The sequence below is a fragment of the Oryzias latipes genome, chromosome 18, assembly GCF_002234675.1.
Source record: "Oryzias latipes chromosome 18, ASM223467v1".
NCBI classification, from domain to species: domain Eukaryota; kingdom Metazoa; phylum Chordata; class Actinopteri; order Beloniformes; family Adrianichthyidae; genus Oryzias; species Oryzias latipes.
This window is the reverse complement of record NC_019876.2, coordinates 21,027,356-21,053,819: the sequence shown is the minus strand read 5'-3', so window position 1 is coordinate 21,053,819 and position 26,464 is coordinate 21,027,356. Positions and strand designations below refer to the sequence as shown.

General features: G+C 38.3%; 1 protein-coding gene across 1 annotated transcript in view; it reads right to left on the bottom strand.

The window, feature by feature from the left end:
• Positions 1-26,464, bottom strand: part of LOC101158803 (tumor necrosis factor ligand superfamily member 10) — a 63,126-nt gene that overhangs the window by 30,977 nt on the left and 5,685 nt on the right. The window contains exon 2 of the mRNA XM_011487639.3: positions 513-656. Within this exon, the coding sequence (XP_011485941.1) occupies positions 513-656 (144 nt within the window). The remainder of the gene's footprint in view (positions 1-512; positions 657-26,464) is intronic.

Below are 26,464 nucleotides of genomic sequence, written 5' to 3'. Positions count from 1 at the left end.
TTTCAACACTACTGTGCATGTGCGAATGATTTATACCGAAAGTGTGACCATGTGAAACTTCGTTCTAATCGGAAAAAGTTTATCTGATCCCATGCACACGGTTGGATTTTATTCCGACCATTGATCCGATCAAGATATTTTGCGCATGTAACCGCGGCTATTGATGGTGCACCTTAACCCTTGTGCTATCCTATGACCCCACCCTTACATTGGCATTTTATCCCTACCATGACAAATGTGGAGAGGATTTCATCTAATCCATGGACACCAGTGAAGATCACAAATCACTGAAGAAAAAAGGTTCAGCGCAATGTCTAGTGGGGTCTAGATGACCCCACTCCCAATGTCAAAGTGCCTAGGAGAGCACAAGGGTTAATCTGGTGTGCCCCACAATACAAAAATGACAATATATTTTGAAGCATTCATGTTGCAATGTAATGGCTGTTGGGCTTCTGCGTTTGGTGAGAACCAGGTTTATTGATGAACTGTCTATTTCCTTATTTTGATCCTACCTTTGAGATGTAGGCTTTGATGCCTTCAGCCAGCTTAATGCAGGGCTCTCCCAGCAGCTGGGCTACTTGGTCCGGAATGTCCTGGTCCAGGGCATTCAGTAAACCCAAGCATCTTAATTCCTCTGTCACCCCTTGGCTACGCACCTATGGGCGATACCAAAGGTAAACAAAATTACTATGGGTCATTATAAACCACTGCTATAAAACTTTAAAAAATTAGAAGCAAATAAATTTGTTAAAACAGAGTGTAAATCATTATTTTTGTCATTGTGTACAAGGAAATCTTTTAAAAAGCAAGAAAAACAAACAAAACATTCTGTTTAAGATGAAATATGAATACAAACACAAAGCAAAATGACAAGTCTTTCTCTTTCGGCTTTTCCCACCAGGGGTCGCCACAGCGAAACAACCTCTCCTTCGAGGATGAGTCGCATGGTTAACTTGGCAATGTTTTACGTTGGATGCCCTTCCTGACGCAACCCTCTCAATTTATCCGGGCTTGGGACCGGCTACAAAGCAAAATTACAAGTCTTCGTGCCAAATGGACGGACCATGTCTAACAAAGGCATAACTACATTTTCTTAGGTTGTGTCTGAATTCCTTCACTACTTCCTACCCCCCCCAAATGACCGGGGCGATATTCGGGGCTATCTAGTGCCCTAGAGTTTAATAAAATTCGGACACCATTGCTCATTACTACTTTTTTTATGAAACGCCAAATAACATCATCCATTTGCAGAAGTGAAAAAATTCTAATAATATGAACATTTTAAGAAGACTATTTATGAACCCATTGTGTTCTGAAAATTAAAACTAGAATCATTTATTCATTCATTTTCTACCGTTTTATCCCTTTCGGGGTCACAGGGCTGCCAGAGCCTATCCTGGCCACTTGTGGGCGAGGGCAGGGGACACCCTGGACTGTTCACCAGTCTGTCGCAGGGCCACAATTACACACACATTCACCCTCACACTCACACTTAGGGACAATTTAGAGTTGCCAATTAACCTATGAAGCATGTTTTTGGACGGTGGGAGGAAGCCGGAGACCCCGGAGAGAACCGACGCATGCACGGGGAGAACATGCAAACTCCACACAGAAAGGTCCCCCATTGGTATTCTGTTTTCAGGTCCCCCAGCCGGGACTTGAACCAGGGGCTTTCTTGCTGTGAGGCAAGAGCACTAACCACTAGAATAATTTATAAAAAAATAAATTAAAAAAATTATTCAAATGACAAGTTGATCAATTGCAATGCATTGTGGTCTATATGTATCAATTTATTGAGCATCTATGCATCTATGTGGTTTTTTGCAGAGACGTCTGGGAAATTTCCAGGCCACTGAATTTTAGACTTCTAGATTTAGACACCTTAGGTGTGTGACAGCTGATAGGACTTTAACTTTAAAAAAGATATTACTGCCGCGTCACAGGCACTGTTTAGAAAAGCTCAGGTATATTGTTAAAACTTTCAAAAATCTTTCTGTGTACCATCTTTCTTTGTAAATATATCATGTGTTGAACCTTTCCTGCGATTACTTTTTTTCTTTCTGAAGGTGGTCGGAAAATGCAGGGGAGATACTCTCTGCCAAAGGCGGATCTTCCTTCGGTTGTCACTTCCCCGTTTGGACCCTCAGAGCCTCCAGAGCGGGTTAATAAAGAATCATTCACCTTTCTTCTGGAGGAAACCTCCTGCTATTACAGTTCTCCTCCACTCTGTTTATCAAACATGAATGCGCACCCCACTTCTCACTCCCTCTTGCGCTGCATGCGCTCTCCCCTCCTTCCGCTGCACGCGCCCCCTCCTCTTTCTTAAGCACGCGCGCAGTTTCAGCACATACACATCCTCATTCTACAACACATGTTTCAATGTGGGCACATGCGGCTTATAGACAGGTGCGGCGTAGGTATGTACAAAATGGTTTATCCTTTAAAAACGGAATGGGTGCGGCTTATAATCAGGTGCGCTCTATAGTCCGGAAAATATGGTACTCCTTTTAGTTTGCTTGGTAACAACTTGTCCTCCAGAAAAAGGTGGAAATGGTAGACAGAGTGCCTACCATTTCCACCCTTTCCTGGAGGACAGAGAAGAGGATGTTTGGGGATTTATGTGTACAACCAAAACCCCAAAAATGCAGGGATGGTCAATACCAAAACAGTAACCTCAACTTGAATAAATTATTTAATCTTAATACTCAGACAAATCTTATTCAGGATGTGAATGCCGTAAGATAACATTCATGTGTGCATGAGCGTGTATCCTTTTCACGGTCTGAAACCCAGCTAATGACTTTGATAAATAAAGCGCTGATGAGAAGAGAGGGACTTCAGAGCTGCACTTTTTCCACTCCTTTTTTTTCAATTAATTTCTTCATGCTTGACTTCTCTTTTCTAATGAAAGCTTTCCTTTTGTTATCTTTCTTGTTGTTTTCCATCTCTGGTCTATTTTCCTATGTGCTCTGCTACATTCTTTGACTTTCCACTCCTTTCCCAGGCCTCCTTCTTTTCCCCCTGCAGCGACACAGCTCATGCTGATGCATGAGTCGATTCCCTTGTTGCTGAAGAAGACAGCAGTGTTTTTGGATGTGTGTAAATTGGTAAAAGCTAAACGAAAAGCATGTGTCACTTAGAAATATTTTATTTATTTTTTCTTTTTAAAAGACAGGGGCTTCATCTAAACATTGTTGGCAACACACATCTGTGTTGTGTTGAAAAATGACCACAAAGACTAAAGCTTCTTATGTAAAATATATAAAAATAATACATTCACTGAGTTTTTAGAGTATATTCCAGTATGTGTTCTTCAGTCATAGTATATCAGCACAGTGAAGTGTGTCAAAAGGGCAGACGACAGCTGAGATGTGATTTTATGATAAATGCATAAACTTTGCATGAACCTGAAGTTTAAAGTCCCCCGTTACCACTTTTTGAAATCAAAACAGAGGCGGCCAGTTTCAATGTTAAGTCAATGCTACAGACGCAATCTGAGGTCCAGTAGTGTGATTTGAGTGGCAGGTGTGGCACAATTTGGGACTCATCTGAACTGATCAGGGAGCTTGCGCCATGCGCATGCGCTCCTGGGTCGTTGTTACATCACAACGGATCTTTAATTTAAACCGAGCGTCTTTGCGACAGTTTGATTGACAGCGATTTAAAAGGAGAAATACTCAGAAATGCAAAAATGAAATGATTTTTTATGACATTTGCTCTCTTTAATAGAAAATGACACACGTACATGTCAAAAACTCAAAAAACATCATTTTCATCTTTAAAGATATGTGGAGGTGAGAGCGGTAAAAAAAAGATGGACTGAACATCTACTGGAGCTGACTAAGGTAGCAAAGCAATCAAACAAATGTCATAATGTTTAGTGACTGATTAGATGTTTTTTTAATCTTATAAACCAGACAAACACAATTAAAAACAAATTTTAAACAATTTTAAGTCTACAAAAGCTACAAAAGCTTTATACATTTTTACTGATAATTTTTTCTGTGTATTAAAAAGTATTTGAACCCCCTCAAATTACTTTCCTTTTTACAAAGTCTGTGTTTTCTTTGTAGACAAACTTTTTGTTCTTACATCAAAAAGATAATTTAGATAGTTGATCCACATATCCTGAAAAACAAATAATTTAAAAACAAAATTGTTTTAGCATTTTTTACAAAACAACAAAAACCAAATGTTTTGTAGCCATTAAAAACTATAAAAACTTAAGGTTTTATACAAAACAGTTCTGACCCCTGCCAATAGATAAGATCAGACTCCTGAGCTAGACTGAAACACAAGTGTGGTAAAAACACATCTGGATTTGTATAAAATAAGTCAGTAATTCCAGCAAATGGCAAACACTTGTACAGTGCTTTTCTACCTTCCTCAAAGGCCCAAGGCGCTTAACAGTCACCATCCCATTCATCAATTCACACAGTGAGCCTCTCTGCTGCCGAACACTGGCACCAACCCATAACCACCAGAGGCAATGTGGGGTTTAGTGTCTTGCCCACACATGGGCAGGCAAGGTGGGAATCAAACCTGCAATCTTCCAATCAGGGATTGGCTGCCTTACCGCTGCATTATGGCCACCCAGTGTGTCAAAAGCCAAAAACATAACATGAGTCACAAGTACAAGACAAATGTGTCTTGTATCTCAGGAGTTATCAATGAAAAGACTGTCTGATGGCCCAGACAGTGTGAAGAACACTGCATGACATCAATCTCCTCAGATTTCTCTTCAGATAATATGCAGAAAAACCCTTGGTCACATATGATGTGGACACTGAACTCCTACTTTGCTGAAGAACTGCAAGAAGATATGCAGAGTATTGTTGGAGCACCTTCTTCATCACATGATACCCAAGTTAAATCTGTTCCTCAGAAGCTGACCTGCAGGTTTAATATACAACCGTAAAACTACCAACGGGCAGGGACAATCTAGCATGGAGGTGAAAGCATGATGATATGGTGATGTAGGCTACATACTGGAGTTGTAAAACTTGTAGGTGGCTTAAGAATGTCTATATCCAGATGGTCCTAAACAGATCAACATCTTATGCTGCGCTCACACCGAATGTGATTGGCAAGTCAATACGCATCAAATTCGCTGCTGGATACTTGTCCAAAAATGAGTTCATAAACTTGATTCTCCAGATGCGTGTAGGAGGGAGCTGCTGCTTTAGGTTTTTAGCCTAATCATTTACTGTATTTCTCATTTACAATACATGGAAGACACAGATGCTGTTTAGAAATCAGGTTTATTTATTTAGCTTTACAGGCACTGCTGATCACATCTCAATGTCTAGGTTTATAAGATCATTCAGAGACTCTCCCAGTACAGTAAGGTTCTCCATCTCTGCAGTAGCTGCGTTTTTATGACGACCGGTTATACTTCCATCTCTCTGTGACTCAGTTTGACTACTTGCTGTCCTGTAATAGTACGAGGAGGGAAAAATAAAAAGAAGAATACAATAAGATGAATCTTTTTTATGTTGTCTTGATATGGCAAGCACCATCTTCTTTGCTGCAGTGTGCTGGGGTGCTGGCATCAAAGCAAAAGACGCCAACAGACTGAATAAACTCATTAGGAAAGCAGGGTCTGTCATTGGCCTCAAGCCTGCCAAGCTGGAAGAGGTGGTTGGGGACAGACTACTGGCTAAACTGGGGACCATCATGGACAATCCTTCCCATCCCCTCTTCAGGGAGGTGGACAACCTGAGAAGCAGTTTCAGTGGCAGGATCATACACCCTCGCTGTGCCAGAGAACGATACAGGAAGTCATTCCTGCCATCAGCCATTAGACTCCACAACTCATCTGGCAGACTCGGATGTACATGAAAATTCTAGTTTCTAGTCACAGACTACACTTTTCAAATTGTATTTTACTCAATTTTTGTCCTGTTCTACTCTCTGTATTTTTTGTGTCTGTGTTTGTCTTTACCCCCCCCCCTCCCCCCCTTTTTCCCTAGTGCTGCTACTGCAACTAAATTTCCCCTCGGGGATTAATAAAGTTCTTCTTCTTCTTCTTCTTCTTGATGGAAAAAAGAAAGATATTATGAAGTTCAGGAGCAAAACAATCAGATTCTCCTTCATGTTGGTTTTGGACTTCACCTGCTGATAACATCATAAAAATGTCACAGGCCGAAGCCGAGTCCCTGATTGTTTGACAAAATTCTGATGACTCCTGGTGCGGTGCGCTTTGGTTATGGATGATGCAATGATGTCTGCTCCCTGGCCGACATCATTGCATGTTTTACCCCTAAATGCTAAACATAGATGAAGTGACCACGGGGGTGGAAAGTGTCTCGCATGCATTTGTTTACCTCGCGTGCAGATGGTAGAGGAGGAGGAAATAAACATAAGTAATTTGACTCAAACATTCACCTGCCATTTGGCGACTAACCCTCTAACGTTAGCTCGCCAAAGAGGAGAAAGTGCTTGGAACTGGGAAGTGTTAATGTCGGACCCTTTAAAGCAAAAGTCTATCGCAAGAAACTCATTTTTCTATCAAGAAAAAGATAAAAAGAAAATTTTATTGCGATAACTATCGTTATCTTTTTATCGCTCAGCCCTAGGTTTTAAGAATAATATACGGTAATAGTTTAGCAATTGTGCCAACTATTATTGTGAGAGACCATAAACTGCATTATACTAAAGAAAATGTCATATATTTAAGGCTATACTGTGTAAAAATGTTATTGCTTTTGGGTTCATAACCTTTGGACATGAGATTATAAAAAGCATTTGGGTTTCTATTAAACAATTTCCTTTTATCCTTTTGATGCAGACATTTTTTTCTCCATGTGCTTCCTGTTACATGTCAGGGTTGTAAAAACAAGCAGAGGAATAAAAGAGCAGTCAGTCACCTTGGATCATTCGGGTAACGTCGGGACACATCCCAACAAAAACTGCTGACGCTGAAGTCTGCGGCGCAGCAGTTTGTCTATTGTGAGCAGAAGTGTGATGACAGCTACCACCAGCAGAAGAGAAGGGGAGGTTCAAGGATGAATGAGTTAGTCTGATCTCTCACCACAACAACAGAGGAGGTGAAGTGAGTTTTTTTTTTTGCTTTCGGATGTTGTTGCTAAAGCACACTCCCTGGTATTATGGACACGGTTGAACAGCAAACTTTCATTAAAGGGGAGGCTTTCTGTGGGAGAAGCTTATTTATTTATTTATTTATTCATTCATGCTTAGACTTTGTCTGCATTCAGGTCTGACCGTCCATAATAATCATGTATCAGTAGGGAGAGTTTGATCTTCTCTGGGAAACATTTCCGCCCATGTCAGAGATGAGATAAAGCTAATAAACAAGATTGCCCAGAACAAAATACAAGACTTAGAGTAAACTGACTGCTCCATGCTTGTGTGTTAAATGGCCAGAGGCTAAAACCAGAAACCAGTCAAAGACACACTTTTCTTTTCTCTGTATTCCTCCAGGATTTTCCAAACCCAAGTGCAGCATTTAGTGGCAGCTGAAATTTACTGTTAAAGCCAGTAGAGGTTATGGATCAACTCCAATCAAAATGGTGTTTTTGGTGTTTTTAACATGTTCTTGTGGCATTTTTCTGATGATGGAAGACATTTATAAGAAAATGAAGCTTGAAATTGCATTTCTGAGTATTTCTTTATTCAATTCATTGTGAATAGGACGCAGACAAAAAAAGCAAAACAGAGCTTATTTGTTCAAATTTGCTGATGCATCCACTTTCAGACGACAGATCCATGTTTGTCTTGGTTTTCCTCATCCGAGCTGAAATCTGGCTCCACTATTGCTTGCCATTTTCTTGGACCTCTATTATTAGTTTAGTGATATGAGGGGCTGTAAGTTAGCGGGAGAGCATATAAAGAAATGCATGGTGGGAAGTGGGGGAGGGCTTACTCTGCGTCAACAGTCCACACCTCAACTCGGAGGTGAAATTCTAATAAACTACCACCGTTCTGCAGAAACACTGACGATAAAGTTTTTTTTTAATTTAGGTTAAAAACGGATAATCTTAATTAAAAGACCACTGGGATGCTTTTAGTATAGATCAAAAGATGAGTGGGGTTTTAATGTCAGTAGTTCAGCAAAACTCCTACCAGCAGTGTCGCTGTCACTTCTCCAGTTTGAAAAAAAAAAACAACGTTTTCAAAATATAATTTGCCCTTCTGAGCGTTTGTCTAAACTTCCATTCAATGCTGCTGTTCCTGTTTTCTTGCCAATATTGTAGAAATCCATCCAAAGTATGCAACGTCTTGCCACATTAAATCAAGGGGCAAAATCTGGAGAAAAAAGAATCTGAAAACATTTTGCCATCAGTTCACTCTGTGAAGTGTTTGTTCTTCTATCATTTATTATGCAAGATTCCTTTAAACTATGCCAATTAACACATCAAATGCAATGTTAAGCAGATAATTTGCTTTTTCTAGGAAAAGGCAAGTGTGGATGTTTTTTCTTTGCTAAAAGTGCTGAAGTATTTTTTGTGAAAGTACTTACTTCACTAAATACTAAAATAGCTGACAAAGTTTATTTGTAAAAGCATGCTGAAGTTTCAAGCTTTCATAGGGCATAACATTTTTCAAGTAAGTGAACACTTCCCCATTCATTCTTATGAGCTGAGTAGCCTTTTTTTTAAATATTTCATAAACCCTGGCACATATCAATGTGAAAGTACAAGCTTGTCTCTCGAACAAGCTAATAATGTTTATGTTAAAATGGCTGAAATTTCTTATAGAAGTTCAATTGAGGAGAAAAACATATAAAAGTGGAAAGAGATATTTACTCAGATATCTGCATTTTGTAGACAAAGACGACAAAATGCAGTCTGAAAGACATAAACCTGTTTTGGTTGTCAGGAATAGAAGTCAAAACATAACCAAAGCCCTAAACATTTAACTGCTCTTCCTGAGCATCCAGGGTGCAACAAATACAAAAGGTTGGCAGAAATATATGTTCATATGAATAATGTTGATAGGACCTTTACATTAAAAGGAAGCAAATATTTTTTTAAAGAGCAATCATGAATTCTGCTAGAAGTTTCTTCATCAACCTGTATCAACCAAGGTAATTCTTAAAATTGATCCTGCGAAGCATTTTAGGAAAGAGTGCCAAAAACAGAGTGTGTTTGATCTGACAAGGAACCGAAGAACTGTTCCTAATTCAAGTTGTAAATAAGGTCAGCTCTATTATCAGTAGTCCAAAATGACATGATTTGCAGAACTACTTCATACCTCCTCAATTTGTTTTTTTTTTTTCTTTTTTATTAATGTCTGGCTTGGTTGTGCTTTGGAAAGTATTTCTAATGTGCTGATCTTTTTGACTCCTCCTCTAGAGGCCAAAACAAACAGTCTGATTGGAGTGTGGAGCAACAAATCCCAAAAGATGCTTGTAGATGAGATGTGATAGAATTCTCTGCTGTGCTAGACAAAACAGTACGGTCAAAAAATGAAGACGTAACAGTGTTAAGACATCAGCTAGCAGAGATAGCATCTCAGTCTGCAAACTAGTAGGGTTAGAAAGAAAATACAAGCTGGCTAATGGAGTCCATTGACTATCAAAAAGCTAAACACACACATGGGCATAGGAATTAGAGCAGATACATTTAAAAGCAACTTAAGTGCTTACAAATTAACCAAATTGACTAAATAGTAGCAGAAATCTTAGCATAGGGTGAAAAACAAACAGCAAACAGCAAAGAGAGACAGGATGGTTTTTAAGCGAATGATGCATCTGTGCGATGTTGTAACACAAGTAGGCAAATAACTAAAACCTAAACGTGATACTAACTTTTTTTCCTTCCATGTCTCAGGAATTAAGGAACTGCACTTTTCATGATGAAAGAGTTGAGAGCTAAGTCCTTTTAAACGTAGCTGGCATAGACCAAAGCTGGAAAAAATCTGTTATGATGTCCATCTTTAGGTTTTTACTGGTAGTTAATATATAAAAGGGTTTAGGTTTTCAAAAAGATACTTCAAATTTAAAAGTAACACAATTTAGAAATATTTCAACATATTTTGTCTTATTTCATAGTGAAGAGCCTAATTTAATGCTTCTCTTTGTTACCTTCCTTATACTTGAAATAATACTGATTATTTCATTTACATTACTTGTCATTTATTTGTTGTACTCAGTTTCCACCATTAACTTTATAAAAGAACTGGACTGAGTGAGTGTGACGTCACCCATAGAAAATGACTCACTTCTGGTTCCAACTAAATGAAGTCAATTCAGTTGCCCTTTTTTCGCAATACGGACATCGCCATGTTGGTGTCAGAAATAGTCAGTAATTAGCGATTGGTCCAGGTCGGTCTGAGTCAACATTTCTATGGCAACCACTCTAGGCAATCAGAAGTGAGCTTGTTGGATGTCCACACCTTACCACTTGAAAGTGGGCTCTATCAATAATAATAATAATGACAAAATAATAATGATAAAAATAATAATAATAATAATAATAGTAATAATAAACTTTATTAGTATAGCACCTTTCAAGATAAAATCACAAAGTGCTTCACAGTAAAACATGGTAAAATATGATAAAACACAATAAGACACAGAATATAAAAATAATTATGAAAAAGCTATTTTAAAAAGATAGGTTTTTAACTGCTTTTTAAATCAACCCTTTTGAATGTTTGATGTGGGGGGGCAGCAAGCATCACATCCTTTTATTGAGGCATCCGATTGGTCAGTTTATAGCTTGAATAACTTACAACAACAAAATATGAATAAATAGGATTTGTCAGGAACTGGTGATGGTGGAGAACAGGTTTGGTGATGGAAAATAAATCATTTTATCAAAGAAACTGAAACATGACAAAACCATGGGGAGCAACAAAAAGGTGGCAAAGCAGAAGACAACAGATGACCTGACAAGGATGAACAGAAACCTAGACACCTAAATAGGCTGAGGGCATTTACCTGATCTGAAGACAGCTGAGGATCATGAACCTGAATCTGGTGTGACTGACAAAAAGGCAGCCAGAAACAAGAACAAAACCAAACTAAACCACAGAATCCTTGCAGGATTAGCAAGAACATTTCAAAAAAAGGTATCAGAAAAAGAAAAATTATTCTTACAAATTGAAGGACTCTGTAATAGCTGTGTATTTCTCAATAGAAGTCTGTGGGATTTTGGCGAAGGGGAGGAGTCACTTAGTCCAGTTCTCTTATATAGTCAATGGTTTCCATCAATAGTTCTACATTAATCGTGTTAACAGATTCTCAGATCTTTTTACTTGGTTATCTTCCTTTAAAACAGTTACAACTTTATTAATTGTTGAAAATGTACAAGCTTGCTCTCCATGGCAAAAGTATACGCTTAACTTCTGTAGAAAGTATAATTCATTTACAGACCAGACACAAAAGGAAAACTATTTTAGTGGTACTTTTGGAAAAACTTCGGTTTCATTTCTAGAAGAAACACAATGTAAAAAGTGAAAAATGTGAAATCAAAAACCGTAAAAACCTAAATGTTATTTTTTTTCTGCATAATTGCTCCTCTGTAAACACATTAGACTGAAACAATCTGAGAGCCTGAGGGTTTCTGGTCTCTTAAGGTCACCTATTCTGGCCAGTATGACTGGGTTCCAGAGAAAACTCCTGTAAATTCTAATGTCGACTCACAGGAAGCGGAAAAACAATGCAGCACTGTTCCTACCACTGTGTGTGTATGGGCGCAAGAGCGGGTGTGTGTGAGCTTGGTTGTTGCTGGACACCAAATCATGAAAAGAATATCTCAGAGGGCCACAAGGAAACTAAACCACAATTTTGTATTTTAGTGCGTGTGCTTGTGTGTGTGTGAGTTTGCTGGCAGCCCAGAAAGCTCATTTGAGGGGATTAGGAAAAGGAGAAGACAGCCCTGTAACTCAAATCCAACACGACACATTTTTGGACCAAGCCAGTTGGTGTGTGTGTGTGAGTGTGTCTTTTGGTTCTAAACAGAGAACGCAGAGAAAGCTGGCTGTAACTGACAATGCTTCTCCTGCTTCATGATAAAATAGCAAAGCTACAGTGGAGGGGTCACTGAAATGGCTTTGCTCATGAATCACTTCATGCATACACAGATGGAAGGTCAAATGTCTAAATCCAAAAGGCTCAGCTGTAAAACTGGATTTATAAATAGAGCGATTGGAGTTAATGTATTTTTGTCGGTTAATGGTAGATCAGGCAGCAATAAACCTCATTTAAAAACAACACCTAGAAAAAGTCATTCATATATAGAATAAAAAAAGCAATTCCAGATTATCCTTGAACTAAAGGTCAGAGAGGCGTGCAAACTTTGTGTTTTGGATGTAGATAAACACGAGTTTTTAATTTGTGGCAGTTTTCCAGACAGCTGGTTTGGTATAAAACCTTGATAACCGTGGGATGATAGAAACTCTGGCTTTCCAGCTCTGGAAAAAATGGTAACTTAAACTCTGACTCACAGGTAACGTACTCACTCGGTATCCATGGTAACCAATCCTGTGAACATAATGTGCCTGTTGGCAGGTTTTTTTTTTCAACAAAAGAGTTTCTCTCTTCTTCTCCTCCTGAGCCTGAAGCAGCTGTTTGACACTGATTCATTTCCAAATTCCTGCGGCCCATGTGACCACACATCAGAATGCATTCTGTATCAGACGTGCTTTTTAGCACCACTGAATCATGAGTAAATACTTATGCCCTCTGAAATGAGTATAATTATTGATAATGAGTCCCCTAACCACTAAAGATGTCAGTTCGGAATGCTGCGTTTATGTTCATGATTCTGGTTCTCCAGTGCAAATCAGATATAGGTCATTGATTTGGAAGGAAAACAAATCTTTGATAGGCCTTAAAAGCTTCCACACTTTTTGAGAACAAAGTCATCCTTTGATTCCAGTAAGGTCTGAGGCAAATTTTTCAAATGTATCTGTTGGTCAAATTATAACAATTTTTAATCCATAACATTTTTTAGGCTCCAGCCATAATTGGGGGTGAATTATAGAAGCGCCAGAATGACTTACATCTGTTACATCTGTTTTTATCAGAGGCAGATGTTAAGCATAGACATATACATCTTCTTCTTCTTCTTCTTACTGCCTTTTACGCCTTGAGACGCTTAGGGCAGCAACGAAATCTTTCCACTTCTGACGGTCGCGGGCCAGGGTGATGATGGTTCCCCAGGTGTGTCCAAATTCCTTCAGCTCGGCGCCAGGTGATCTTCGGCCGTCCTTTTTTTCTTTTTCCATCTGGTGTCCAATGTAGTGCTGTCTTTATTATTGTGTTGTCTTCACTCCTGAGTACATGTCCAATCCATGTCCAGCGTCTTTTGAGGATAATTGATAACATGTCTTCTTGATTGCTGCGGAAGAATAGATCTTCATTGATAAGATCTATTCGAAGACATATACATAAAGGACAAAAAATCTCTGGGAAAAATGAAGCCTGAAGTGGCCTGACATTAATTATTCTGTCCACCTCAATAACATTCCAAAAACAGCAATTAATGAGAGTGAGACAAAGTTACATTTGAAACCTGCCAATAAAAATAAAACCCCACATCCCTAACAATACCAAAATGTTTGCTCTGTAGTGGTTCAATCTAAGGAATTGTAACCAGGATGGCGACTATCTTATTTTATTTATCAAGCCTCTTTATCATCTTTGTATAGATATTGTTGGGTCTCCACCCATGACTTGTTAAGGTTGGGCATATTTGGCTCTAACTTGGTGCAAATGTAGAGCAAGTACGGTTCCCGCCTGACCCTCCCATGTGAAGAAGTGTCCTTGGGCAAGACACCAAACCACATTGCTGCTGGTGGTTGGCGCTAATGTTAAGCAGCAGAGCCACCATCAGTGTATGATTGTGTGTGTGGGTGAATGGGACTGTGATTGTAAAGTGGTATGGGCCTTAAAGGAAGATAGCAACGTATAAATGTATACATCATTAACCATCTTTCCAAAATAAGTTGTGTTGTATTGTGCTGCATGTTCATGTAAACAACTTTTACTAGCTATGAGTATCACTGCTATATTGATCATATATTATATATATATTATCAGAGAAGATGTCTTTTCCTTTTTTAAACATGCACACCAAACAAAATTAAGATTTTTTGACCATGAAAAGAAGATGATTTTATTGCATTGATATGTTTATTGGTGCAGTTTCCACTATAGAAGGTCCACCACGGTGGTTAAAATCTTAGGTCAAAAGCAGTTCCACTAGAAAACTGGTTAATCAGAAACAATCATTTTTAATTCATGTGTTCCACACATGTAAACAGTGAAGGGTCAGGAACATTAAATGACAAGTTACCAGCTAGCTACATGGTACTTACTTAGTGGTTTCAGAAAATTAAATTAACTGTGCAGCATTTTTAAGGATCTCCATATTAAGTCTTGACTACATGAAAAGGCTCTGAAAATCTGGTGTCCAGCAAAAAATGGAGAAAGCTGAAATTCTCTCTTTAAGGTCATTTAAAAGCTTTCATTTTGACTGTTTTTCTATAATCCAATATTGTGTTATTGTAACTTTATACTAGCATGAGTTTGGAAGAACAGCATCTAATCATTTTGATGTGCGTTTCACAGATTTTTACAGTTTTATTTGTAAAATTAGGGGGTACATGACAATGTTACATTTATGACTTTAGTAAGACCAGTTCTTCCAACTGTGTCTGTATGATGAACACAATTCAAAAAGAGATACCTGTAACTCAACGGGAATATGATCTTGAAAACTTTGATGTGCTTACAGTACCTCCAGCAAACCTCTGCCTGCAGCTTTGTTGGGGAAGCAGCATAGCGCGAGCCATTAATGGAGAGAGCAAACACAATCCCACAGCGGGACAGTAGAACACCCCTCCCAGCTCGTGCACGTAGAACTATGACCTTTCTTTGTGAGCTTTGCTGTTTTGGATGCTGTCCAGCTAAAATAGCATTTACAGACTCACAAAAAGCAGCATGCCTGGTTTGAGTTTATTTCTGCTTTAGACTTCCTTACTCTTGACAAGAAATAATCTTAATTTAAAGGATGAATTATGATTACCTTTGATAAAGACAGACTAAGAGGGTATTTTAGACTCTGGAGTAAATATAGTTTTAGGATTTGGCTGTCTGTTGAATAAAGTTCATAAATGTAGGATAAAAAAAACACTAAGTCAGTATTTTCCAGCTGCATAAAACTTGTAAAACGTTATGCCAAAAATGTCAGTTTTAAAGGATTGAAGGAGAAAAAATGCAAAATTTGAAAACTGTGCTAAGGACTGCATTTCTTTTAAACTATATTGGCTGCAAACCTTACAAAATAACAATCGGGTAGCAAAAAAGGTTCCTATATACTGGCAAAATCTGTATAATGACTTAACCAAACAGGAATTTGTAAGTGCAAGAGCTATTGTTTTCTGTATTCCTGTACAAACTTCACTTGGCATGCACTTAATAATAACAGCTGACGTTCTTAGGTACTCTTGTCTAGCTATGAACTGTCCTCTTACCTCTAAGAACTGTTTCCAATGTGTGAAGGCCATAAATATAAATGTATGTTGCACATGTTGACAAACAGCTACTTTTGAAAGGGACATTTTCTGCAAAACAATAGGTTATGGGATAAAATGAAGTTTATCTTTTAAATACATTACCAAGCGATGTTGCTCTAACAATGTTAATAAAGGGAGTATATTTAACCCTATAAAACTATTGGTATAATATTTGATGTGCATTTCTGAGACCCCTATCTCATTAGCACGATCAAACCGTTCCTTAAAAACCCATCGTATGGCACTGGGTCCATGTGTTCTGCCCTGTAGTTCAGCATCACTCCACTAGAGGCAGTAGAAAGAACTTTGCTGTTAATTTTAAAATGGGTGCTTCCATTAAATCTCAAAAACACATTGGGCAGGAAAAAGTTATGCTTATTTTCAGAACTTTATGGTGAGAATAACTAATCTGTTGTTGATGATTACTTCAGTTATTTTTAAATGAATGCTGAAAGAATTTAAAATGTGTTGATAATTATTATTTTATTGTACAGTTAATCATGTTTGACATACCCACTGTCTCAAATTTCAAATATCATCATCTCAAACTTACACTGTTATGAGGAAAACAATCACTCAATGTATCATAATTGATACTATCAATTCTAGCCTGTGTCTCATTGAAAATAAATTACAATTTTTCAAAGGCTTTCAAAAATATCTTGTCTCCAAAAAGTTTGAATTTTCTGTCAACTTTTTGATGTACTGGGATTTACAGAGCTAAATTTAGCTCAGCTCAATGCATAATGAAATACTTTTTAAATTTGCTAAATTAAGTGCTTTAAAAGGACCATAATTATATAGTAATCAATAAATTATCTATTTATTATTTAGGGTATCTTAAAGTTGAGTCATGACATCTAGACTGAAAATCTTCTTTCTTAAAAAAAAGGGTTTAAGTCCAGAAGCCATGACTCAACTTCAAGAAGTTACGTGGATAAATGAGAGCATAATTTAGGATTGGAAATAACTCAAAAACTTTCTGACACTGCTCTGAAATAATAGCATGTCTGTACAAAACCCTAGAAGACATCTAGCACCTCTTCACTGTTTTTGCTCAGTGGCAATAGAAGCAACGAGAAAACCTGAATGGGTCTACTCTTGTCAAATTACATTTTCTAATTTATAATCAAGCACAAAGAGTCTCATAAACCTGTCCAGAGTGCACCCCGCCTTTGCTTAAACTAGCTGGAGTAAGTTTCAGCAACCCTGTGACCCTGAAAGGGATTTATCTTCATCTTTATTTATTAAGCAGATTTGAAAGACGGACGGACGGATGGATGGATAGACAGATGGATGGAAATCATATTGGAAATCTTGGTTTCATAATCAACATTATTTTTACTACGGATTAGACATTGTGGCCACAGAGAAAACTTGCCTGGATGGATCCTGCGACAATAGCAGGCTGTTTTTCACATACCACTGGGTGCCCTCTCAGCCCAGACATTCAAACTTCGACACAGCCTCAAATTAGGAACAACTAGCAACTGAAAGAGAGTACAATAGCTGTATTCTTATATCTGAACTAAATCAAGAAAATAGCTACAACTGTTTGTGCTTTGGAGGTCTCATGCTGTGTTCCCCATGTTTCAGGCACACTTCGGGCTGTACATAAATCCACTTTTTGAGGCCAGTTCATTTGAGATCCACAGGGAGAATATGGACTCATTAACTCAGATACCTGACAGTTTGAGACTACAGAGTACCAAAACCAGCATTTAAATACTAAAACATGTTCCACTGAGTGCTGTAAGGAAAAGAAAAAGATAAAAACAACATGAACTGTGTTGTTGGAGCTCTTGGAAATCCATCAAATCCATAAAAATAACATGTTGTTTGTACTGTGACAAAACAAAAATATAAATAGTGATTTATGGGACAGCCAAGTCATCTGCATGTACTAACAAGCGGCCACAAAGTGCACTTTCTTCGTAACTCACTGCTCGCTTTAGCTCCTGCCTCTATGGACCCCCTGTGGCTGAAACACTGCAGCAGCTGCTGGTGTCTTAGTTTGACAGAGATTTTAATTTATTTCAGCTGCAAGATGTTCTTATCCTGGTGTGTTTATGGCAGTTAGGCATAAATGTTGCATGTTTATTTGTGTGTAGTAACTGAGAAAAAATTTGAGTAGAAGACAAAGCGGCCTAGGCTGCACATACAGCTGTACTTCATTGTAAGCAAGGCAGCGTATGAATGAGTCAGTGTGCACCAGCTTTCAGTGTAGAAGTTGTGGACACTCTGGTATAATCAACCTGAAATCTAGCAATGACTGGTACCTTTTTAACCCTTCTGCTATCCTAGGCACTTTGACATTGGGAGTTGGGTCATCTAGACCCCACAAGACAGTGCCTTGAAACCTTTTTCGTCAATGATTTGTGATCTTCACTGGTGTCCATGGATTACATGAAATCCTCTTCACCTTTAACCACCTTTGTAATGGTAGGGAGAACACGTCAAAGTAAGGGTGGAGTCATAGGATAGCACAAGGGTTAAAGCTTTGTCCACAGTTAAAGGAATGTGTCAGAACTTTTTCACAACTATGAAATACCATCATTAAAAAATAAAGATTAACAAAAGATGCAAAGGCTGTAGATTGTTGTTTATGCGGCGATCTGATTCAGTTCACAAATGAAGATCTGCGAATTACCGATCAAACCACAATTCTTACTGAATATGTCTGAATGTCTTTTTACAGAATAAATGAAAATTGAAATAATATGTATTTGTATTTAACCACCAACATTTATATCTTTATTTTAAACTGTATTAGCAGTGAACAAAACATAAATGTTACTGTTACTTTGGATCTTTTTCCAACAAATCTTAAAAATGTCCTCCACAGTTTTATTTTCATCCTCAAAGTTTGCTGACTACTGTTCCCAATAGATAGATGACAAGAAGATAATACACAAAGACACAGCAACACTTCAATAAAAATGTAACAACTAGAAAACACTCACAGTACTTCAATCTGTAGACTGCCAATAGTGTTTCCAACCAACAGGTTTTAGAAACAAACCTTTTTTCATCTTTGTAGGAAATTGATTGTAAGATATTCCTAATGTTCTTTAATTTATATTCATCTTTTTTATGCTATTTTTAGTCTACTTTTTAATCTAGTCTAATTTTAAATTTGTATACTTAAAACAAACTTTTATTTTTTGTGAGAAAAAATACTTGATAGCTTTACTTTGAAAATGAGAAGCTTCACTGACAGTTCACTTTAAAAATGTACTTCGGTACGGTACGGTACGGTAGCGCATCCGGTTTGTTTAATTGATGTACCTAAAATCCAACTTTTTCAGCATTTTAGAGTGATAACTACATTGCCTAAAATGTACTTTCACACCATTAGATTAATAAAGCTTGCAAATCAGCGACTTTGGACATCACCAACATTTCTACTTATATTTTCTGGAACAGATGTGAATATCGGAATTTTCTTATACTTGTTACAACCCTAAGGTACACCATACTTTGGTCAAATGACACTACATGAGCCAGCGTGTGCACTTAATGTTTAAAAGGTCACCACGGGTGGCCAAGTTTGTCTATTAAAAGCGTTTTTTTGTTAAGGTATGTGGAAACTTGTGGAACTTACTTTTCTGTTGACAGAAAATTGTAGTTTGTTTAAATCCTGTGGTGGTTTGCAGATGTTATCAGAAGAACAGAGTGGAGGAGAAAATAGAAAAATTGAATGTCAAAAAGGTTAGATTTAGAACAGAGAGTATTTTTTAAAAGTGTGGCCTGGAATGCAGGGTTGTGTGTTGGTTAAGAGTGTTTTTGTGTGAGTCCAGCTTCTGCCTTGAAACAAACAGGGAGATGTTTGTATCATTGTGGGGAATTTTCTGTCTGCTGTCAGATACAAAACAGCCACTTTAGACGTTGTTGATCGACTGTATGACAAACACATGGCATGAGACACGAAGCTGAAAACACTTGCAGTGAGGAAAATTAGCAGCATTTCCAGAGTTTTGCTTAGATTAGAATTAAGGTTAAAAAAGTATTAAAGACCCACTCCAAGGAAAAAGGTGTTTTTAACATGATCTTGTAACATTTCCATCATGATGAGGGACTTAAAGAATTTTAGGATTAAAAGTGTCTTTCTGAGTATTTCTTTATTCAAATTGTTGTGAATCAGGAGCAGAATAGAAAAATGCTGTTTAAAAAAGATCTCAGTTGTGACGTAGAAACTTAAATGGGCTTCCCAAAGTCTCCCTGCTCCGCTCCGTTCTGATGGATCCACTTGTAGATTACTTGATCCATGTACATCTTTGAATTCTTCATCTCAGCTTTCATCTACCATTTTTGTTAAACCACTTATGTTAGCGTGGATGTGTGAGGGGCTGGAAGCTGGGAGAGCATGTAAAAAAGGGATGATGGGAGGGTTTACTACACGCCAACAGTCTTGCCCACAACTCAGAGGAAATTCTGAATAACTACTGCCATTATGCAGAATTTATGTCCTAGAAAATGATCGTTTTTTTTGTTTTATTTTTTTACGAAAAGAGCCACTTTAAGACTAACTTCAGGAACAGCAGTTTTCCCAGCATTCTCCAAGAAAGGAGGAGTAGATCCAGAAAAGGAAGGAAATAACAGCAACAATGTCCTCCCTTCTGTGTCAGATGAGCCTGAGAAACTTGGTATATCACTAACTTTAAACCAAGCAACACTTTAGGACTGGGCTGGCTAACCCTGGTGCTCAAGAGCTACAGCCCTGCCTGTCTTCCAGTCCTCCCTGACACGCTTGCTGCTGTCTAACTGACTCAAGCTCTTTTTAAGGGGTGGAATACCCCAAGAACAGCAGGCCATGACTCAGATGTTCACCTGAAGGACAGTGAACTTTGAAGACAGTAAAAAACATATTCTGGACAGAGAGGACAGGTGGTTTGAAAGAGATTATCAATGTCAAAATGGAGAAACCTTTTGTCTGAATTGTGTCAGAGATGTTTTAATTTGTGCTCTTAGGTCTAACAAGTGCCCCCAGCACTGAGGCATGGCAAGATCCCCCACCCATCCACCCATACCATATAACAGGACAATGGCAGACTATTCTGATAAAGACCGAGTCATTAACATTTGGATCTGCCCATATCACATCAAGTTATTTTACTTTTTTTGCCCCACCTCCCAAGTAATCACTACAGAAAAAACCTGAATCCCCATCAGCTATTAGAACTGAAGAAGGTACTCAGAAGAACAGACACATTTCTTCAAGATTAACCTGTGAATCCTGTAACAGCTAAAAACTTTGTGTAGCTTTACTTTTTTCAACCTAAGACCCATCACAGTCTGCCTAAATCCCTAACGTGGATCTTTTTATGTTTCTGATCTGTTGACGTCGTGCTCAGCAGATGCTTCATTTTGGGGCAAATCCTTGTGTTGTTTGTGTGAGTTTGTTTGAGCAAATCAAATGAGAATTTTTAAACAGCAGTGATAAGAACTGTAAGCTTGTTGACAACACACAACTAATGACAGTAGTCTACCTCCATCCAACCAGTTATCCACCCATTCTTTAAAACCTTTTAAACTCCAATCCCTATGCAAATGTACTTTTCCTGTTTTCTTTTTCATATTTATAGAGTTTCTCATTCTCATGTCTATGAGCCTGGTGCTGCTGAGAGCTAAGGACATCATCTTTAGGTTTGTTTGCTGCCAGAGAATTGCCTAACATTAGAAGTCACACACCATAAAAAGGGAAAATGCTTAAAAAATGAAAAAGAGCTGCTTGTGTCACTCCAGAAAAATCTGTTTTACCCTTAAGCCTCAAAATGGACTGTAACATGATTCTGTAATGTGGACCCCCAAGCTTAACACAGGGACTAACACAGGGAGGGGAGCCACTCTGACAGAGAGCTGGAGTAAGAACTGTTTAGTTTGGCAATGGGCCTGATGCAGTCGGAGGTGAGTTATCAGTACCTTTGAATTAAATATAAATATTTACAGAGACAGATTTGATGTTTTTCTGCGTAGTTAGCTAATTTTGAGCATACTTAAAGGTTCCGAAATCTCTCTGTGTTTCACACAAGCAGCCAATCTAGTCCAAACATGCCCATAAATCCCCCATAATTCCTCAGGTAGACATGCGCAGCACTTTCTTTGAGGACAGTTTCCTCCTGTAACTTCAGCAATAAAAAACATTAATCTACAAGAACGAAGCATGTTTACAACAGACTAAGAGGTTTCCGAGCATTCAATGCTCTGCCCTGTCAATAACTGGCCTCTTCACTGAAAAAAGGGAGATGAAGCCAAACCCAACGATTCTTGGAATATTAGACAAATGTCCCTGGTAAGAAAAACCACTTGGAAGATTCCTGTTGAGCCTTTTTCTTGGATCAGGCAAATTCCCCAGCAGTCAAATCGTCCGGCTCAGAACAACAAAGAGTGGTTAGGACTGAAGTGCCTAGCCGTTTTACACAGCTTTCATTGTGCCAAAACTTTTTTTTAAAGAATCACACCGCCATACTTTTAAATGCTTCAAGGGGCTTATTAAGCTTAAACAGCTAAGGCAGGTTAGACACGTGTATGTCTGTTCATGGTTTAACCAGAATCTAAAAATCTTATAGTAGAAAGATGACGATGCCAACAACAGAGTGAAATGCACGTTCAATCAGAGCCCACCTAAAGCTACATTCACACCAGGCATGTGACGCCTGTTCAAGAACACACTAAATGCAAGTTCTAGAATGTGCATTTAGCCCTCAGTGTCCGTCCTACACAACAGGGAGGGGCTTCTTTTTCTTGTTCTAATGTTTACTAGTACATGTCCACCGCCTACAGTTGGAAGAAGCTTGGCGCGAAATGTGAAAGCGGTGCAAATATCGCAACTCTTGGCCCAGGCTTTTTCTTTCACAGCTGTATTCCAATACATGAAAGACTTGGTGTTATATAATTCTGTCTGTGCACAAACCACAACAATTAATTTTTCCTCTGTGGTCAATTTGCAAAAAGTTGGTACTTCTGTGAATTAAAAGGAGCGCCATCCATTCGTCAGTGAACGACACTACCAAATCTGTGTCCCTGATTGGTTAAAAGTCTAACTTTCAAGAGTTTAATGGCCACGTGTTTGTACGTAGATCCCGGAAAGGGTCACAAAAAAACGTGTGTAGCTAAGCGTGAACAGGAAAGTTTTGAAGGCAGGAGCCATAAACATGCATTAACATAGACTTTTCATTGAAAGTGGCTGCTTGATGACATGTTGCCAAGGGCAGTGTGAATGTAGCTTCACTCTGCATTTCAATCTTTAACACTTTCGATTCAGAGAAATCCTTAATGGTCTGGACCTTGTGCTTACCGAAACTCATGGCCCTAGCGCGTTCATGGTGCTTGCAACTCAATACACCAAACACACAAAAATAAAGGAGATTACACAAAGTTACAGACCAAAACCGCATAAACACCAAGAACTACTGTAAGTCATGTTAATCACTCAACAAAAAATGGGTAGAAAAACCTAATCTAATATACCCCTCACCACTCGCATATCTTGCAGTAGGCGGAGTTTTTCTTGTAACTTTTTACACATTGCAGCGCAGTAATAAATGCTCTAAGTAGCTGCAGTAAAGCTGCACAGCCACAGCTCCAACGTTGTTTGTAGAGTTTACTTTGGGCTACTATCAGCAAAAGCAGCGTGATGACTGTAACCAGGGTCCAGGGCCCATGACCTGTCTACTGCTCCGGGGCAACTGTTCAGTTAACCTCATGGTTAACCCAGCCTGCTCCTTCTTTCACTGCAGCTGCAGGTTCTGCTGCACGTGCCAAGACTGGTTTAGACTCTAAGCTTTACGATGTTTGACTCTGAGCGTGCTGGAACATGGTGGGAGCCACGTGCAACCACACTGTTGCTCCTTGGGAAAAGTGAAAACATTACATGCTAGAAGTCAGTCACCCAAAGTTAATAGAAATATGTAATTAGATTTTCTGTTACTTGCTTTTTTTTATTTTAAATAGTTCCTTGAGGAACTGAAAAAGTCACTAAAGTAAACAAACACTTTAATGTCCCAACAGGAAGTTAAACTGCAAACACAAAAAGAGATTTGAGCCCACTTAATCGTGTACTTTTAGTTACTGAGAGTCCCAGAATAAAAAAGAAAATATCCACACCCACTTCTCCTAATCTTTGCATCAACTGCCCCTCTGGCTCCTCCCTTTTGCTCTTGTAAATTGTAGAGGCATTTGCAGCTTTAGTGATGTCCGAATTTGTTTTTTTAAGAGGTAGGGGTAGCAACTTAAGGCTGGGTATCCCTCCACCGGTAGGGAGATCCGCGTCACGCTTTCGGTGCGGAGGAGAAACGCATTTCTTCACGTGGATGTGCTCTGAAGCACAGAAGTTTACATTTAAATATAAGTAATGACGTTTTGCTTTTGCATAACTTTTAAACTCATAAATCTGAAATAGTTATGCATTTTCCTTGTGCTGGCAGCAACTCTCTAACATAGAATGACCGGCGAGTGCCGGTGCCTATTGACGACGTCATCATGCAGTAGTAACGTCCAGATTTGAAGACACATTTTTTCCATAACTCTCTGCTTTAAGGGATAAATGTAGGAGAAGGTGGAAGTCATAGGGGCAGGGAATGAGTTTGACCAAACCCCATCTGCCCCAGTTGCAGTCTTTCAAAATGACAAAGGGCTGCAGAGCACTGCAGGCTATGCAAATAAGAACAGGCGGGTTAAAAAGAAGTAATCTGTCTGGTGGTAAGAAAATAAATAAATAAAACAAAGTACTGCTGATAATGCTGTTCATTTCTGTCTAAGCTCGTTGTGAGAGGAAAGTTTAAGCTAGGGAACTATTTTAGCTAAGAAACCTTTGCATTAATATTATGAGCACATTATTTTTGAATCCTTACATAATATTATACTTATTTTTTCATCAATCACCCGGATAATTAGTCTAAATTTCTTGCACCAGCATCAACAAATGCACCAATAAAAGACCCACTCCGGGGAAAATTGTGTTTTTGTTGCTGTTTGAAAAAGACCTTATTTTGCACCAGCAATGTTAGGTTGGAGTTGTGAGGGGCTGTAAACTAGCTGAAGAACAAGTAAACAGATGGATGATGGGGAAGGAGACAGGCTTACTCCACGCCAACAGTCCCGCCCACAACCCAGAGGTAAATTTCTGCTAAACAGGATTTCTATATAATCGTTTCTGCAGAAACTAAGTCTAAGAAAACGAACCAGGATTTTTTTATTTTGCCTTAAAACAGCATAATTATAACTAATAGACTACTGGGAACACTTTTACAATAGCTCAAAAAGTGATCAGCTTCCCAATAATTGTAGGCTGAAAGATGCTTTATTTCATAAAGATATCCATCATCTACCTGTTTATTTTTCAGGTTTTTTGCTGGCATATTAGTAAGTGATGAATGCTGGTTATTAGGGCCTTCTAGTAAATGTATGTCTGTGGCACCAAGATGGTTTAATTTCTAGTTTAACTTTTCCTTATAACTCCAAATCATTTTAAACTGACTACTGGAAGACATTTAAATACTTGTACTGATAACAACACAACTAACCAACTCTGGGCTTTACTAATAAAAATAAGACATGGGAAAACTTATTAAGTAAACTAAATAATCTAATCTTATAACCAGTTCATCCTGAGTTAGGGAAACTATGAAAGATTAGATATTTACCTGAATTAAAAATGTCCAGATTGTTGAAAAACTTTAACAAGTTCACCTATGTCCATTTTATTGTCAACAGCAATAACACACAACAAATACTACAACAAAACCTTACATCTTGTTTTTAAATGAAAATGTTTCCTAACAAATAAATCGTTCATTAGTTGTTTTTGTCATTAACTGAGAAGTCACTGCAGCTTTCTTTGCGTCTGCAGTGACTCATTCATGCATTTTTGACTGAGTCTACAATGAGATCACTGTTGGCAGAGGGGAAAGCCCAATGATCTGTGTGTTTACTGAGGAATATCAAAACATCTGCTCTTTAGCACAGACTTTTCTTTTTAATTCCCAATTACAAACAACATTCACCAAAGGGAACTTTATATGGGAAAAGTTCACCCACAGCCTCTCTCCCCATGTAATTAGAGCTGCATGACAATAAGGAAGTCAACATGTATTTCACTGTGAAATGATTAACTTCCATGTAAACATTAACATTTTTTGTATTACAATAAAAAGCTTGGTTCCTTCGAAGAGCAGTTCTTAACTCAAGGAGAAATCACCACAACAAACCCATTTTAAAGTAACAGTCCTGGACATTTCATGTGAAAAAAAATTTGGCAATAGAATTTTTTAATTGGACTTGTTTATACTTTGTTTTTTTGGTTGAAGGCCACATAAGAGATATTCTCTGATACGACGTAGAAAAGGCCCTACTGTCACATCTGACTCCTTTATCTATTTTTATTCCCGTCAACTTGAACAGTAAAAACACTGATGTTGTTCTGCACCTGAACTCATAAACTTTAGGGACTTGTAAACTGATAAAGTTTCTGTGTTTTTGAAGGATTTCCCCCCGTTTTGCTTTGCTTGGAAGTCAAATCGCCAAAACAGTGATAAAACATGCACACAAATAGACGCTTATCACACAAAATAAGAAATTTGCAGATGTGATTGTCTATACAAGCTGCGAAAAGGTGGCCACAACTGTCTGACCCGTTCACCCACAGCACTGGGCGTGCTGTTGTCCATAAGGGGGAGTGAACCGAACCCAAACATTAACAAAGTGGATCAGGGACATGAAAGGAGTGGAATGTTAGCCATTCAAAAACACATAGTCAATAAACCAGAAAAGTCTCATTACTTTACACAACTCACAAAAGCCATAGAAACCTAAAGGTCCCTAATACCACATACCAACAGAAACAATACCTCATGTGTGGACAAATATTTATCAGTATCACATGAAGCTGAAGTGACAGGTAAAATAATTACAAATGTGAAAGGGTTTCTGATTAAACGTAAAGACCCGCTCCACTCATCTTTTTATCTATTGTAGA